We start from the raw sequence: 16834 nt of genomic DNA on the forward strand, positions 1-16834 counted from the left end.
AAAGCCTGCACGGTAAAATGTTTGCCTCTTGATCCTCTAACCTTCCTCTCCTCCTGCCTCTTCAGATGTTGAGAAATCAGTCTGCTCATCATCAGCGTGCAGGCAGTAGGAGTGGAGCCAGAGTGACTGTGAGTGTGTGTGAGTGTGTGTGAGTGTGTCTGTGTGTGTGTGTGTGTAAGCTACAGACCACTCATCTGTATGAGCTCCATAGGCAGTTACATAAACCACGCTGTCATGAGGGCTACAGGGCATTCTGAAGATCAGTGCTGGGTCAATAACTCCCAACTGCAGATTTTTTGGGTTTTCATTATTACTTTATTGGGCAGCCGCTACTCGTCTGGTTGAGACTGTAGAGAAAATGGGTGGGTTCATACTGTTGAAGTGCAGCAGAGAGGTCAGTAATTACCGTGAAACATAATTACTGACTTTCTCTTGAACCTTTTCCACTTAAAAAAAACAGACAGCGGTTTGACAATAGTAATTAAAACATGGTGAACCACGGAGAACCAGGAAATAAGGTTCTACAGTCTGTTCAAGGAAGATATCTCTTGTGGGTAGGCATGTTTTCAACAGTAGCCTCTGTTAAGCCTATGTTTATGCTCCCCCTTCCCATCCTTGCATTTACAAAAAAAGATTTTATTTTGGCTCGTGTGCAGCGTTGTTTTGGCTGTTCCCCAAAACAACTTTTTTAACTTGCCGCAGACTTCGCATCTAGTGCTACATGGATTGAACTGAGCACAAGAGTCTGTGAACTGGTCAGTCTCTACAGACATTTCTCAGGGGACATGAATTCTTGAGGGAATTTATGGACAGTGGAAGATGAGGCATTCTGTAGCTTTGGAAAAACCTCTTCGACCAGTTTGTCAAGGCAAAGAAGCGAGCACAAGCCCAAAGTGATGCTCCTGGAGCAAACAGGCCAGTGTCTAAACTGTGTTTGTGTTTCTTCTCTGTTCAGCTGTGTTGTTTTGATTTCTCTCTCACACCTGTCATCAAGGAGAAGATTGCACCAGAAAGGGAAAGACGTCTTGTTGACATCCCAGTTGATGCACGCACGCAATGACTGAGCTTTATCTGCAGCTTTAAGGCATTTTTTTTCCTGAGTGGACCCTTGATGACAAGTTGAGCAACTCAGTGGGAAGAACAGGAAGGGCAGTTGATTTGCTTGTCACAATCATTAGCTGATTGATGTTGACTGGTGATGCTGGGCACACACTGCCTGGCGAGCCACAAGACGCAGAAACACAGCTGCACACTTCCCATCTCCTGTGTGGCAGCCAGAACTCCCGAGGTGACACACCATCTCCTGCTCCTCTTCCTCTCACGCTTCTTTATTCATATTAACAGTATTTCCGTGGAGCAGTTGTGGCTGCTCCACTGCTCACTTTCTCATAGACACAACGGCAGCTGTCATCAAAGCACCTTAACATGCGCTGCACCCGCCTGTCAGTGTGTGTCACATACATTCAGTGGTTTTGCCTGCTTGCTATTTCTATGAGGTTCAGGCTGAGGAGAGCGTTAGGGAAAATCATGAGTTTGTGCAAAAGGCAGGCCAGCTGTCATGTTCCCCAGAAAAGCTCTGATCAAAACATTCACATTTCTTATTGTAAAAATAGAACATTATTTGGAGGATTTTTAGCAATGAGGTGATAAATATCTCGGCTCATGTGATCCAAGAAGTGCTAATGCCTTCATGGCTTAAATCACTTCAAATTACCCCATGAATAAAAAAGTAATTTGTTTTTTTCTTAATGACAACAATTTTTTTTTTTTTTTTGACATAGCTAGTGCTTTGAAAACAACACTTTGAATCACTGCTATTTCCACTGAGAGAACCGATGGAGGAGGGTTGGGTTGGAGAAAAGAAAAGAAACCACGTTATTGGTCCTCTTTAAGTTATTCTTTTAAACTCCCATCTGTTACTCAACTTAATGAGCCTTGAAATTGCCGAGATTACATTTTCCAGAGTTGCTTTCATTAGAGTGGGAGTCGCCAATCTCCAGGGATTGGATTCCTGTCTTTGGGATTGTGCAGCGAGCTTCCATGGAATGTGCCGCGTTGATTAAAGGAACAAAAAACTAACCAGCAGGCCAGTAAATAGATGAGGGAGTTCCCTGTGATCAGATGGGGGTTTTGGTTCAATCAGCCGGTCAATTTACAGCTGCAGGTTAACGTACTTCTCCGATTTAATCGTGCAGTGAGTGTGAAAATCCTGCGTTTACTTAAATCGCAATTTATAAAAACGATCAGCCAATGAGGCGAAACAGCAACACTTGGTTCAACAGCATACATAATGAGGTGGAAAAGGTTTAAAGGAACAGTTTGACATTTTGCAATTAATTTTCTGAACAAGCGAGATCTGGGTCTACCCCGGGGTCTCCTCCCTTCAACTGGCCCCTTTCGATGTCTCTTAAGCTTCCGCTCATATTCACAAAGTGTTTCTTTCAGTCACTACCTGGAGCTTGTGACCCTAGGTGAGGGTTGAACGTACATCGACAAGTAAATCGAAAGCTTTGCCTTGGAGTTCATTAGGGAGTTACTTAATTGACTTTCCATATAATAGTCAATGAATCTGCACCATCAAGGAAAATTTAATTGAATTCTCTTCAATTGCATATTTACTTTGAGTCCATGCTTGACCTTTACCTCATATCAACAAAACAGTCTACACTAATGGTCCACTTGCCTCCTCTCAGTGGGTTTCTACAGTTTTCTATGAACTTTGTTGGACATCTCTATTTGAGTGCGGCTCAGGCAGCAATTTTCTGTCTGAAGCTAAGAGAAAACTAATCGAGCCTGATCAGAACCCAACAGGTATTCTGTTTTTGTGCCAAAACTTGACCCAAGCCCAAAGTTTTCCAAGATTACAGGCACGAAGAGCTAAATAATCAAGTACATAGCCAAGGCAATGTGATCGAACATGACCGAAACAGACTCTGATCCTTTTCTTTCCCAACTGGGTTCTTCTTCTAAAAAGTAACAGTATCGGTTCCTCTTCGCAACGCAACAGATTTTTTCAGAAGAGGCTGAGGTTGTTGTCAGTTGTTGATGGCAGTTCCAAGTAGTTTCTGGGCTCAACTGATTTTGAAGCAACTCGCCATTTGTAACAGATGAGATGAGAGTAAGAAAATTAATATTCTGGATCCCGGAAGCTTCTTAGTTTGTTAATCTGTAATCTGGTTCATAAGAATGGCTGGCATAATGTGATGATTGATGTTTTGGCTTCAGCCACTTCATCTGGCTCAGCGACACTGACCATTTTGGGCTCGAGAGCTAAGACTCAGAGAGACCGGCTTGTTTAGAGGCAGGCCAGCCTCTTGGCGGGAGACGCTGTTGCTCGGGTTCCGCTGCCAAACCCCCATCAGCTGTGAGGAGGGGGCCACGTGACACAGCGAGTGCTCGCTATATGTAACCAGGCGACCCAGATAGCGCTCCTATCTGCTTTTATGGGCCAAGCGGCAGGAGAGTAGCTTTTGCAAATGAACTGAAAAGAGCAAGGTGTTCAAATTAAGACCCTAATTATGAGAAATTATGAATCTGTCCTCTGCTTGCGCTGTCCCATCAGAGACCTTCAGACAGAAACATTCCACAGAACCACTTCCCAGCGAAGAGAGAGCCAAGTTTTTGATGTGATAATAATGGGAGGAATTTGGATATTATCCAGCTAATAGATCCTCACTCTATATTTACACTTCTTGAATCAAACAGCACATATTTTGACTGTATTGCTCAGTAATTACAATTATAGTAGAGTCGTAGAGGGAAAAAAACGGGAGAATAATTTGATAACACTGTTCCTTTTCTTTTCTTGGTTATTTTTAGGCAGCTTGCACAGTCCGAGAGTTTCCTGCCACACTTGATGGCCATTAAGAATTTAAAAAAGCAGAAGTAGGCCACAGACAAATCAAGCAGAAAAAACATAAGCCCAAACCGCCTCTCCTTATTTCTCCTCTTCAACTGTAGGGCAATGTGAAAGTAGTCGTTAGTCTTGCAATGAAAGGAGAAACTAGGGCTCGGGTTCATGACTATAGATCAAGGTTTTGCTTTAACAAATTTCTGAGTAAAAGAAATGGCAGAAAAGCTGCTGGAGGCCATTCACCTCCTCTCTTTTCAGACTAATAAAGAAAAATTGTATTGAATACTCCTCGTCTAAATGTGGTTCTGAGGGTCTTATCAAAAAAAATCCTCAAAAGCTGCAGTGAATTTCTAGTGACATCTGCAGACGGCATGTGTTTGCTCCCGGCTTGTTCCCACCGAGACAAGAGGAGTTTGTGACAGAGTCGCTTTAAAGGAGGAGATGGGCAGAGAGAGGCTGCAGGCAGGAGGGTCCTTCAGAATTTAGAGAAAAGACTTTCACTGCTGACATCTGAAACTTGAGAGATCATGTGTTTTAATATTCGCCCATTAGTTCAAAAGCACAGTTAAACATCATTAAAGGTTAAGTGTGCAGGAAGAGAATCTATTGGTTGAAATGAAATATTATTATTATGTTTCTTAGACAAAAGAAAGCACTGTTTCTTGTATGGATAATGTAACATAGTTAGTTGTATGAACAATAAATAAACCTTAAAGAGACTCTCACCTTTGTTGCATTTTTACACTTTTTTTGGATAAGGTTAAATTGGTATTAATAAGGTAATGACACTCTAAAATGCAAGACAGACCCACCAGGAGTAAAAACAAACAATTATTTCACTCTCATAATATTTAGTGAAAACTTCAACCAATAAAATTCTTCGGACCGAAGGACCTTATTGGCCGACAGACCTGTCTGTTTGCTGCATGGACATGCAGGTTTTCCGTCTGCTTCTTGTGGCGCATTCGGGCCCGCGTCATCAAGGCGCGTCCTCAACTAGAGGGTTTGTTTTGATTCCACGGCAGACAGTAGCGAGTAGCGACCGTAGCTTACGGGTGCTTCTGAATCCGAATCCATTGCTTTGGTAAACAAAAACTCACGTGCGTGCGCGGAGGCAGTAGGTTGTAAGTCTGCTTGTAAATAAAGTTTCTCCAAAAAAATAAAAACACCGGGATGGTTGTAAGTCTGCTTGTGTAAATAAAGTTTCTTAAATAAAACACCGCGGATGGGAACGAGGGGGTGGGGCATTGGAGGAAGGCGGGATGATTTGAATGTGCTGTAATTCTCAAATGCAACAAAGGTGAGAGTCCCTTTAACTAAACAACTTGTGTAACTTAACTTTGTGCGTTGATATAAATCAAATCTATTTTTTAAGTTGAACCACCTTGATAATTAACTACAGTATAAATATCATTAAATCCTACACACTAAACCTTTAAACATGAGCAATAAACTGATTTTATGTTGTTTATTTCCGGCTTGTGTTCCAGAGTTTATGAGGAATTTTATGTTCTGGTATCAATATCCAGGAGCGTAAACAGTAGCATTTGGACCTACCGGGTATTCAGGAAGAAGGTCAGTCTCAAATTAATTAACTGTTGCTATGGTAGATAACAGACGTTCACTGTCGGCTCATGATTTATGTCCACTTGTCAAGAAAATCCATGTTCCGCTTCAGTGCCAACCACAACAAGCGTCTGTCCAGTCTGCTGAACTCATCTTTGTTGGTTTATTCTTAAATCCAAAGAGACAAAAGGTGAACGTTGAGCAGACGGTTTTCACTTCCACTCAAGCTCATTTAGAAAAAGTTAGGCTCCATTTAGTCCATAACGAGAAGAGCAGCAAAACTCAACTATACCCTCCAGATCTGGTGGAGAAAGCTGAAGTAAATGAGTTCACTATAGGTGGTCAAACGTGGGTTGTGTGGGAGTGTTATCTTGTGCAAAAAGTGTGCACATATTTAAAGTTATTACTCAAACATACAGTGACGTAATGAATGTATTATGGAATATATTTATGTCAGCAGAAGTCAAGTCTGTATATAACTGGTGTATCAACCCATCTTCTCAGTTTGTTTTTAACAGTTGGCGGTTGGCCAGTGTGTCACAGAGACACAAAAAAATTCATATTCACACCTACAGTTGATTAAAAGTCTCCAATTACCTTAACCCCAATCTGCATGATTTTGGACTGTGGGAGAAACCAGAAACCTTTTTGCTGTGAGACAACCCACTAAATGCAAATTATTTTACTTCATTAAAATCTAAAACCAATCGTCGTTCAATATCAATGTTAACCTGTTAGTGTGTGTGCCCAGATATATTTGATATCTGGGCACACACACCTAAGGTTGACACACAATATAACAATTCAGTAGAGGCACAGAGGCTCCAGCTCCTTGTTCAACCCTGAGGGGATTCAGACATACGAACAAACAAACAAACACAATGGTCCATTTCGTATCCTTGAAGAATACTCAAAATATATTTTCCTCCTCCTGGGGCCACTTCTGTGCTGCACAGCTCATAATAACCACTGAGAATGAAGGACATGGGGCATTAGGCAACCAAAACCTTCCAGGAGGAAAAATGGTCTTTGGAGTCAGAGGTAATTTGCTGATTTCACACCGAAGCCCTTCTGAAGAACGAGGCGCCTGCAGTAGGTGTGTCTAAAAGAGAGAAGCAGAATCTGCACCATCTCACGTTGACTTAGCGCTTCACTGCGATCCGTCACAATAACTTCCTTCATTACTGAGTAGCCAATGACAAAATTTCAGTCTTCACTTAATTGAATCGTATGAAAATAAATCATGCATATTTTAATCATGCAGTATTGTGATTCTGGCTCCTAAGAGCAGGTTGAAGACACTCTTTGTTCTGTACAGTAAAAACCAAGCTGCTAACACAATAGCAACAAACAAAACATGACCTTGGTTTATGGACTAAATGTCCCGAATAAACGCTTCAATCTGGAAATCTGGTGGTTTCGTCATTTATTGCCACCAGCCTGGTTCAGCTATCACACAAGCTGTTCTGCTCCTCACTGTGGCTGCCAGAGCATCAGAACTGGAGAGTGAATTCTCTTTAAGACTAAACACGCTCTTTCCCGAACACACAAATCGAAGTGTGAACAGTCACTAGACTTAATAAAATGACACTCCGATTATAATCCATGTTGGAAGTGAAGAGGTTAGTTGGGCACATACTTGCACAGGATCTGGGAATGTTACCTGATTTCACAAATTATTGTGTGAAATATCTGAAATATTGGGAATATGGCTAATTTGGAGTCCTCAGCGAAAAGAGCACTGATTCCCAATACAAAAAATAGCAAATTTAGTATTTTCAAGACTGCATGATATACAATATGCCTACTCACATATTCTACCATTACTGGCAATAATTCCTCCATTTCTATTGTCACTGCTGCTCCCTTTATCTCAATCAGACAATCTCTTATTTATAAATACGTTTAACATTGACACATCTTTCCATTATGCTAAAAACTGTTCCAATCAATGTTGTAAATATTGTAATTTTGTGATTGATTGATTGATTTATTGATTGAGAATAATCCTAGATTAGCCATGGCAAAATAATGCATTAATGAAATGATAAAGATTTCATCATATGATCACATATCAGGTTGCAAAATAATAATGGGCGAAATGTAACTGAGGTATGGGAACACTTTATAATTTACATATGTTTAGTAATGGCAATACGTCCCTAATGACCATAGGCATCATTTTATTTCACTTTATGTTAATTTCATGTCGTCAAATAAAGATTTGAATATATAACGATAAATACTATTTAAAATTATGATTCACCATTGGATAATGTTGACAAAAATAGTTGAACCTTTATTTAATGTGCTGTTCTTGCCATTTCTACCATTTCAAACCCAATTAATCCACTTTATAAAGCCAAAAACGACTAAATTTGTAAACACCAAACCACAACTTAGACAACATATAATACTTATCTACTGAAAAAATGACTAAATGACTTCGTGAGCCATTTGAGAAAGAAAAACAAATGGGTCGTATGTGTATGTACATCTGCTGCAACCTTTCCATTGTCCATCTAGTCAGACTGTGGACCCTGCGGTCATAAACCTGTTTATTCACTAGGTGGGGTCGGCCTGCAGACCCCTGCAGTCCCCAAACTGTTGGTTTCAGTCTCAACACCATGAAGCTGTAATGATTATGTGGTGGAGGGGGTAAATTTGCAGTGTGCAGCACTAATGTCGCTCAGCTAATTCATCTCTCTCCCACCCACTCAGCTCGTAAAGTGAATGAGTGAAACGTTCACACCAGCACACACACATTCACAGTGCACTACTGCTGACGTTGCGGTAATGTGAGATTTACATGACGTTGGTGCCGGAGCACAGCAGAGACGACTGGAGGTTTTTTTTTCACATGCAATGGTGCATATTATTGTACATTAGCACATTTTATGGTTGTTAAACTGTGTTTTCACATCCCAATCTGTTGTGTTACAATTCCAATGGATGGCTAGAATGATGATTTACAGTGATAATGTGTTATGTTTGAGCATGTATCCATTTATTAATATTTAAAATGTTTCATTGACATCAAAAGCAGACATTTAAAGATGATTTTTGCATGTATATAGTTCAAAGTCACAGCTGCAGGATGAAAAGAGCTCTCTCAACACATTCCAATGCACTTCGCCAAAGCAACAGCCCGAATAAAGCTTTCAATTTATTTTAATGCTCAACTTTTCATTGCATTATTCCCCCTGGTGGAGGCAGACTGGGCCAGGGGCCCCATCAGCCCTGTGTACATAGCTGGTCAATTTATAGCTGCATAAGAATCTGACAACACTCATGCATTACAAACACGTTTTCATCCCAGTCACTTAACCACCAAGTGTGTTACAGTTTCACTCTGTGTTCGGCACCAATCCAAGTGATTTATGACGCTGTGGCGGAGCAAAATTACCGTTCATATCTTCTCCGCCGCTGATAAAGATCGTGTTAGATGATGGAGTGTTTGTTGATTAGACCCACTGGGTAAAACTATATCTGTAATCAATCAACAGCAGCATACTGAAAAGGCTAATAGATTGTTCATGTGGTTGTTTAACAATGGTAATGAAGCCAAAGATTTTTAGTTTGAGAGACATCTCTTGCACAAGTTTTTCTTATGTCATCCATCCATCAATTAATTATCTATTGGGCTTATCCTTTGAGGGTCACGGGGGGGAGGGAGCCGATCCCAGCTGACATTTGGCGAGAGGCGGGGTACGCACAGGCCAGGTCGTCAGCCTATCAAAAGGCCAAAATATAGGTTACAGCCATTCTGCTACAAAACTCTACGTCAACACGACCCTTATTTCTCCATATCACTTCCAATCTTAACATCAATATTAACATGCCTGAATACACATATCACGTGACCACTCACAAAAACTGGGCACGCACGAAGGCGAGCGTGTGCTTGGGTACACAGGAATTGCTCAAAATAACAGCTCATCTCCTGCATAAAACAGTTTCATTGTAAAATGCAGAATTTAACTGCACAACAGCTGTTAGTAAAGAAAAAAGGGTCAGCAACACTTGTAATTGATCATTAATGTCGCGTTCTACACTGGTAGTCGAGGCTAATGCCGGTTGTTTTCTTTTGGGAAGTTTGTGTTCACGACCGAAAAAATCTACTGAGCAAGTGGCTGTGTGTGTCTATGTCATCAATTTCCAAACATCTTGGTTTCTGCCCGTCAAGATCAAAACGCATCTCCGGAGTTTTTTTAAACTAAAACGGAGCCAGCAGCATTTCTCACTACACCACCATGCCGCCCCCTTGCTTACATCAACGTAGAGTAAATAATTTATAAGTTACAGCATCTTGATGTGATGTTGCCGCACAGTACAGTTTATGTAACATTAAAAGCACTTTGATGGGGCAAACATCTGTAGATACATCGTGCCGTCAGACTGCTTTCATTGCTATCGTGCAGACAGTCCATTACAACAGCAGCGACAGACTAACAGCCATAAATCAGTGAGTGAGTATTTATTTCTATAAGTTAGCATTTTAGAGTGTACCATTAAGACAAAAAGCAATCTCTTTCAAGTGTTGTCCATCTGCCTGTTGGACAGCAAACAACGTGGCTGACAACACTGGAGGCTATAAAACAGCAGATCTACACAATCCACAGAAGTCCCCTAATCCAGCCGTACATGCACTAAAGCTGCTTAATATTTGAACACCAGGGCCAGACCAGTTCCTGTGGAAGCTTTACCAGGCTGTAGGGACTGGGATGTACTTATTTGGCTTTTGCTAAGCACAAATTCATCAGAATTCCGCCCTCAGAAACGGCGTGCATTTCAAGGATTTAGTGTCTCATGGCAAAAATCTACTGATTACAGTTTTTTCGAAATGGGACGCAGAACAAACGCTCAAGCTCTGAGATGAAAGAGCTGACAGCTCAAAAGGAGAAAACATGCCTTCGCCAAAAGTATCTCGCGTTTGCTCCGGATAATAACCACTAATGAAAATGGATGTGATTACTCCAACGGGTTTAATAAACATGATGCATCAACCTGAGGTGGAAAATCCATCCACTTTTGTCTGCAGACATTAAGACGGTGCATTTATTACAACTCCTCAGAGCCCAGTGGTTGAACCTCTAGTGTCCAACAGTCCATTCTGAGGACCGGGAGAGTGATGTGTGAATATAACAATAGTCAAATGGAAAGTGTTGAGTTGCCGCCTTAAAACATATTGGAAATGATTGTCTGATGTCATTATATGTGGTCAGTTGCATAATGAGAGTTGAGGGGAAACCCATTAAGTCAAAACCTGATGGAAGGTTTCCTGTCACCAACCTCAGAAACAGAGCGACATTTAACGATTGCCACTAAAACATGCACCTAACAAGCCTCACTCAAACCCACAGAGTGCAGTTCAGTACAATGGGCTTTTTTACTAAGTAAGCAATATGTCTCAGCCTCTTAAAAAAAAAGTGAGGCTGCTCAGAGTCGCCTGATTCATGTTGACTATTAATGGGACGACGTCATCGCTCCATCCCTGGTCGAGGGTTATTTAAGTCTAAGTACCAATCTTTGCTTAAAGTGGACTGAACTGTTTTTTGTCAAATGTGTGTTTTCTTATCCATTGGCGGTTTTCTATCCATTCAGCCAAATTGAAAGTAGGACAGGTTCAATTCAGGGTAGCCTGAATACTGCGTGGGATTTCTCACTGCAGTCGTCCACATGGCCGCAGAATTTTCTTATCATTAAAAACTTCTCCCGAAGAAGCTGGTGCTCGGAATAATGATCTGGAAGCCAATCAAGGTTAGGTCTATGCTAAGTTCTAATTAGATTCTCTGTTTATTCCCAGCTGGGCCAACTTGTTTATGAAATGATGCAGGTCAGAAAAATGAACGGCTGAAAACACTAACATGACTACCCAACTGCACACGCACACAGGATGCACAAGCAAGAATGTAGATATACCGACTCACTCATGCATGTAAATCTTACTCATATATTCATATGTGCACACCCATCACATCTGTGTCAGTATATTAAGTTGATGTGCAATCGCACTGCTTTGATGTTAATTAGCATTGGGCCGAATATGGACGGGAGGAACCAAGGTAAGATCAATGAGAAAACCTTATTCTCACAGGAAGGTGCAGGAACTAGAGATCAGTGGAGCTGTTTTGGCTGGAAGACGGCTTAGCTATGAGTCAGTGGCAGCAGGAAAATTACAGCACTGTGCAATTTTGTGGACTGAAAATATCTCAGCGTCAACATGAGTTCAAGTACCCTCGGAAAATGTTCCATGGAATGTGCACTGACTGTAAACGCTGTTATTTCAGGACAAAGTTGCATATAGAAACAGCCGGACCATCTACAGGTAACTGTTCAAAAACAGGACGTCTTGGAAATTGGACAGCTTAGTTTAGCCACTGTGACACAATCAGCCCTCAATACAACACCTATTATTTTTATAGACTGCAGTGTTTTACCTATCTGGACCCGTCAAAGTGTTTGAGGCCTATTTGGTTTGTGGAATTTCATTTAAATCTGGGAGCCGGAGCAGGAGGACACAACAAGCTTCAGAATGTTGAAGACGGACTGAGAGTTATTAACTGTGACAGTCACTTAAACTTTTCTACCGAATCCATCAGAAAGTCTTGAAATGTCTGAGTCAACCATCCACCAACTAGAGCAACAGTTTCAGGCTCAGTTGTCAGATCGTTCCTCTTGACAGGAACACAGTGACAGAAGTCCGCAGCGTCTTCTTCTTCTTCTGGATTTCCTATTCCGTATTTCATGCTGTTGACTTGTTGACCTTCACGTAGTGTGCTTGTTCCACGCAGGTATGTGCAGATGAAGGGAGGCGGAGAGAAGAAATGCAGTGCGGAGGAGAGTGGGGGTGTGAGGGAGGGAGGGAGGGAGCGCTGCAGTGCTGACCACTGCGAGACTCATCCATCCAGAACATGCTGAGCTGCTCTGCTTTACTGGCTTCAAGTCAAGTTTGGAGACTGACTGCGTCCACGACTTTGACTGAGAACAACTCCACTCTGCGCAGTAACTCGACAAAACATATCAGCTCAGCCAGAAGTCTTCAACAGGGGGTCCGCGGAGGTACTGCAGGGGGGTCACGAAACCTTTGGTTGATTAGATAATATTTTTAATTTTTTTTTTTTTTTTTTTTCGAACCAATTTTTTTCGACAAATTTAAATATCTTTAAATAAACATTAACATGCATCCAACACATTGTGAGGCTGATTTGACCCTCTGCCTGACAACCTCCATCCGTCCAAGATGAGATAAGTTGTGTGCTACCCATCAGGGTCCCACATCTCACTAATGTGGGATTATGTGTGCCGGCTTGAGGATTCACTGTCTCTTCTACATGTATGTTTAAAATAAAAACATGAATCTGTGAATTACTTTAATAGCTCAGGTTTGTATGCAAGATGTATGTTTATAAATGGCATTTTTGAATTTAAAAACATGAATATATGAACCCATGTAATATTTGAATAGCTTAGTATTGAATGCACAATAACAGGGTAGCTATGTTTTTACATGGCACCAGGCCCAGTTTAATATAAAACACAATTTTATACAACATATATAGTAGGGGGTCCCTGCTCCATCTCTCCACCAGTTTGGGAGTCCTTGGCCTGAAAAACGTTGAAGACCCCTGAGCTAAGCAATAAGATCCTCCCCCCCACTGCCTGCGCCCCGTTCGTGTACACGCTGTGTTCCCCTTAAAATGACACCTCTTCTAATCAACAGGACAAAACAGCTTCTCTTTACTTTGCACAGTATTACCAAACACAAGGCTCAGGTGATTTCATTGCCTGCGAGGGATTCAATTATTCAAAAGCTGTAATAGCTACTGTTGAGTGTGTACGCACCCTGAATTCATCTTTTATTGATGCGGCTTTGGTTAAACAGCTTGAGGGGAAGTACGTTGATGTCTGCCACCGATCCATTCTAGGGGAATGACAGGCTGCGTACCCACTAGACTGCAGGATTGAACTCCATTAACACTGCCTTGTATACCCGAAAGCTGCTGTTGGAGTGTTTCCTTGTTCACCAGTTTGACGAGTTGACAAAGCTTATCCTTTGTGCATACATTTATGTCCAAAGTATCCACAGGGAAACACAAACACACATTTGCATGTAAAACATTAGCTTCCAAAAAGCATACTGTGCACCCGTATGTATTGCACTGAAAAAATTTGACATTTTATTATGTCAAGTGGCCGCATCAAATAATTGTATGTTAATCAAGATAAGTATTTAAAATTTAGTGAACATATTTTTTAAGTTGAGTGTACTCTATTTATTTCTCAGTCATTTAAATTACCTTTTAAATATACGTAGGGTTCAATCACACATAAAAAAATATTAATTAAGCCAGATGAGACTTATAACATTGCAAGGGGTCAGAGTCCATTTTTCAGCGTGAACACTGTATATAAAAAAAGAGAATACAAAAATGACTTCAACCGCACGTTAATGTTCCAATATAATTATATTCTGGCTACACTTGATGCTGTGCTCTCTGTCCTATTGTGCTAATGCAGAAGAATAAATAAATTGCTTGCTTGATAAAGGGTCATTCAAGCATCACAACAATGAGCAGCAGCGATGACAGCCACAATAACAGCCACTACATAAAAAAATAACGAATAACTATATTGTTTTTTTTATAATTATGCCCTATAATTGTATCTGAACTGAACAACTTGTTTGGCTGATTGAACTGCACGCAGTGAGCTGTACCGATATCCCTGGTGTAGAATTGTGTTATTTGCTGCAAATTTTTAACGTCAAACACTAAAAAACAACTGATGACAATAAAAGTGAAAAATTCCAATTAAAAACTCTGAGTCTTTTAAAAGATAAATTTCATATCATCAGCTCTTTTTGAGAAATAATGAGCTTTGGGGTGTCATGCCGAGACTGCATCACCCATATGTTACAGGCTACTTACATTTTATAGCACATAAGATATGTTACACAGTTGAGCCACAATACCCAAAACACCAGTGGTGACATTAGCAGAATTCTCCGGGCCATTTAACAATGATCTTGATAAACACTCTCCATTAAAAAAGAGCTATTAATATCCTGCAGCCTCCACTTTTCTAATGGAGCTGAACATCAGTGACTGTATGGGATTGGGGGAGTGAGCTGTGGGAAAAACCTCACAGCAATCTTTTTTCCACTGCAAGCTGTAAACACCCCTGTGGTGTGAGATCTGTGATGCCCTGCGCTGCTGGGGTTATTCATACTGAGAGATAAACCCACTGCGCTTTACAGGGTGGTTGGTACAATCACCTGAGTGTTTAACCATCCACCACCAGAGCTGCCACCACATACTAACACATACATGTTTTAAGATAAATGACCAGTGACCAGCAATACACTAAAAAAACCTTAATAAATAAATGTTCTCTGTATCACTGGGTTGAATGGACGCCCTTACAGTCAAGAAATAACAATTATCTTGCTTGTATTTTCGTGTTTTTCATTTATAGAGCTCCACTGAAGAAACTTCCAAACTTCTCTCATTCAGTACAGATACAGTGCACACTTCAGTATCTACATCACCTTAGAGGTCCCCTACACTAATGATGGTAGAACTAGATTGGATAAAGCTGCAATTTGTCCTACAACTGCAGTTTCCTTCCCCATGGATGTAAGATTGCTGATTGTGAAAGTCTTTTTTTCCGCATGGTCACTCTTGAAAAGGGAGATTTAAAAATGATAAACAACCCTGCCTGATTAAATACAGATTAAATAGAAAATTAAATACACTATCAGCCACATAAAAATGTAATTTTCCCTAATTTGGCTGCGTTTCTCCCAAAAATTGAAGTAGTCACGCCAATATGTCTCCTCCTAACCTGTTACCAGGCTGAAGTCCATTTCCGCCACACTGTGGTCTTTACACTGTAGTAACTGTGAAACCCCGTAGTGCAGCTCGACTGAACGGGAAGCAGCGGAGAAAATGAAATGTCATTTTCAAAATCCTCCACTGTCACTTCAGGCGGAGAGGGACGCGCGACCCCCCGCTGTTCCCGGATCTGCACACTTTGACAGACCAGCTGTGCAACATCTGCACACTGTAACGCGTTATATCACTACGTGTCGGTCCTCGCTTCCCACAAACCCGTCCACAACAGCGGTTAAACCACTCACTATTGACTTATCCCCCCGCGTATTTGCGCAGGGGTCGTGCGTAATCGACCTCATCCATTCGCGTCTTTTTTGTTAAGAACCCAGGACCCTACCTCGCTCATGATGGAAGGTGGCGTCGGGGTCTCTCCAGTAGCTGAGATGCGGGAAGAGAAGTTTCAGCAACAGTGGTCTCGTATAGAGTGGGCTCGCCGCGCACGGAGAAGCTTTATAAAGTGTTGAGCTCAACTCCTCCGTGGCATCACGTCACCAATAAACCAATGGGAGCGCCGCAGGCAAGTGTGTCTCCCCAGTCACCACCCAACTCCTTCAAATATTCATATGCTGTGTAAGCCCTTTTTTCATCAGGATCAGCCAAACGGAGCTTCTCTCTGATGCTCAGCCTGCTCGTAACCGTGCGCGTCGGGAGGCATTCCGTGCGCCTATCATCAAATCATCAGTAGCCATTGTTATTTCACAAGGTGCACCATTGTCATTCCCACCTGGATGTGTGCATGTAGTGCGTTGGTGTTCAAGAGCTCTGAAATAAAATCATCTCTCTGTTTGTGACTTAGTAGCATCAATGCAATGTTACACTGGATCATGATTCCATGTAATGGGCAGTGATATTTCCCTGGTTTTCTCTCCGCTCACATTGATTGCATGGTTCAAGGTTTTGCTAATTAGATTTTCTCTGCATGGTGCATTCCCAAATACCAGCGTGTTGGCTTTATTGCATCAGAGAGACCGAGCTTTGTTTTTTTTTATTTCATTAAATGAGCTGAAAGAGGGAGAGCTGGTTCGTTCGAGGGTGGTGCCTATTTCTAGGGCTTGTGTAATCGTTTTACATCAGTCTCACATATCCAGCCATATCCATTCCCTCCTTCAACATCCGGTTCAGAACCTAAGGTAGTTGATTATCATTATCATTTGTCCTAAAATCCATACATCCAATTGTAAAAATCACAACGGTGTTTGACAAATTGAACAAGCAGCGACTTCAATCCAGAACCTCTCTGCATTTCTTGCACATCCGACTGGAAATAGCACCGAAGGTCTGGTGCAGACGCAGCTTGAGGGTTGTTCAGCTTCCCCATGGACTGTCACTGCGAGCGCTGAAGTCCCAGTTGAGCCTAGATGGATGGGGGAAGAGGAAACTGATTACAAATGGAGCCTAACATCTAGCTGCTGCTCTGACCTGCCCTTTGTGTCTCTGGGTATCTGTCAATGCGCCTGACAAGCTGGAGCAAATTTGCTCTAAAAATTGCTGTGGGGTGTTTGTTCCTCAGATTTCCCTG

General features: G+C 41.6%; 1 protein-coding gene across 1 annotated transcript in view; it reads right to left on the reverse strand.

Moving 5' to 3' along the window:
* Positions 1–15724, reverse strand: part of pcp4b (Purkinje cell protein 4b) — a 33755-nt gene extending 18031 nt beyond the window's left edge. The window contains exon 1 of the mRNA XM_061072901.1: positions 15653–15724. Within this exon, the coding sequence (XP_060928884.1) occupies positions 15653–15661 (9 nt within the window). The 5' untranslated portion in view covers positions 15662–15724. The remainder of the gene's footprint in view (positions 1–15652) is intronic.
* Positions 15725–16834: the final 1110 nt, after the last annotated feature.

Source organism: Limanda limanda, chromosome 6, assembly GCF_963576545.1.
Source record: "Limanda limanda chromosome 6, fLimLim1.1, whole genome shotgun sequence".
Taxonomy (NCBI): Eukaryota; Metazoa; Chordata; class Actinopteri; order Pleuronectiformes; family Pleuronectidae; genus Limanda; species Limanda limanda.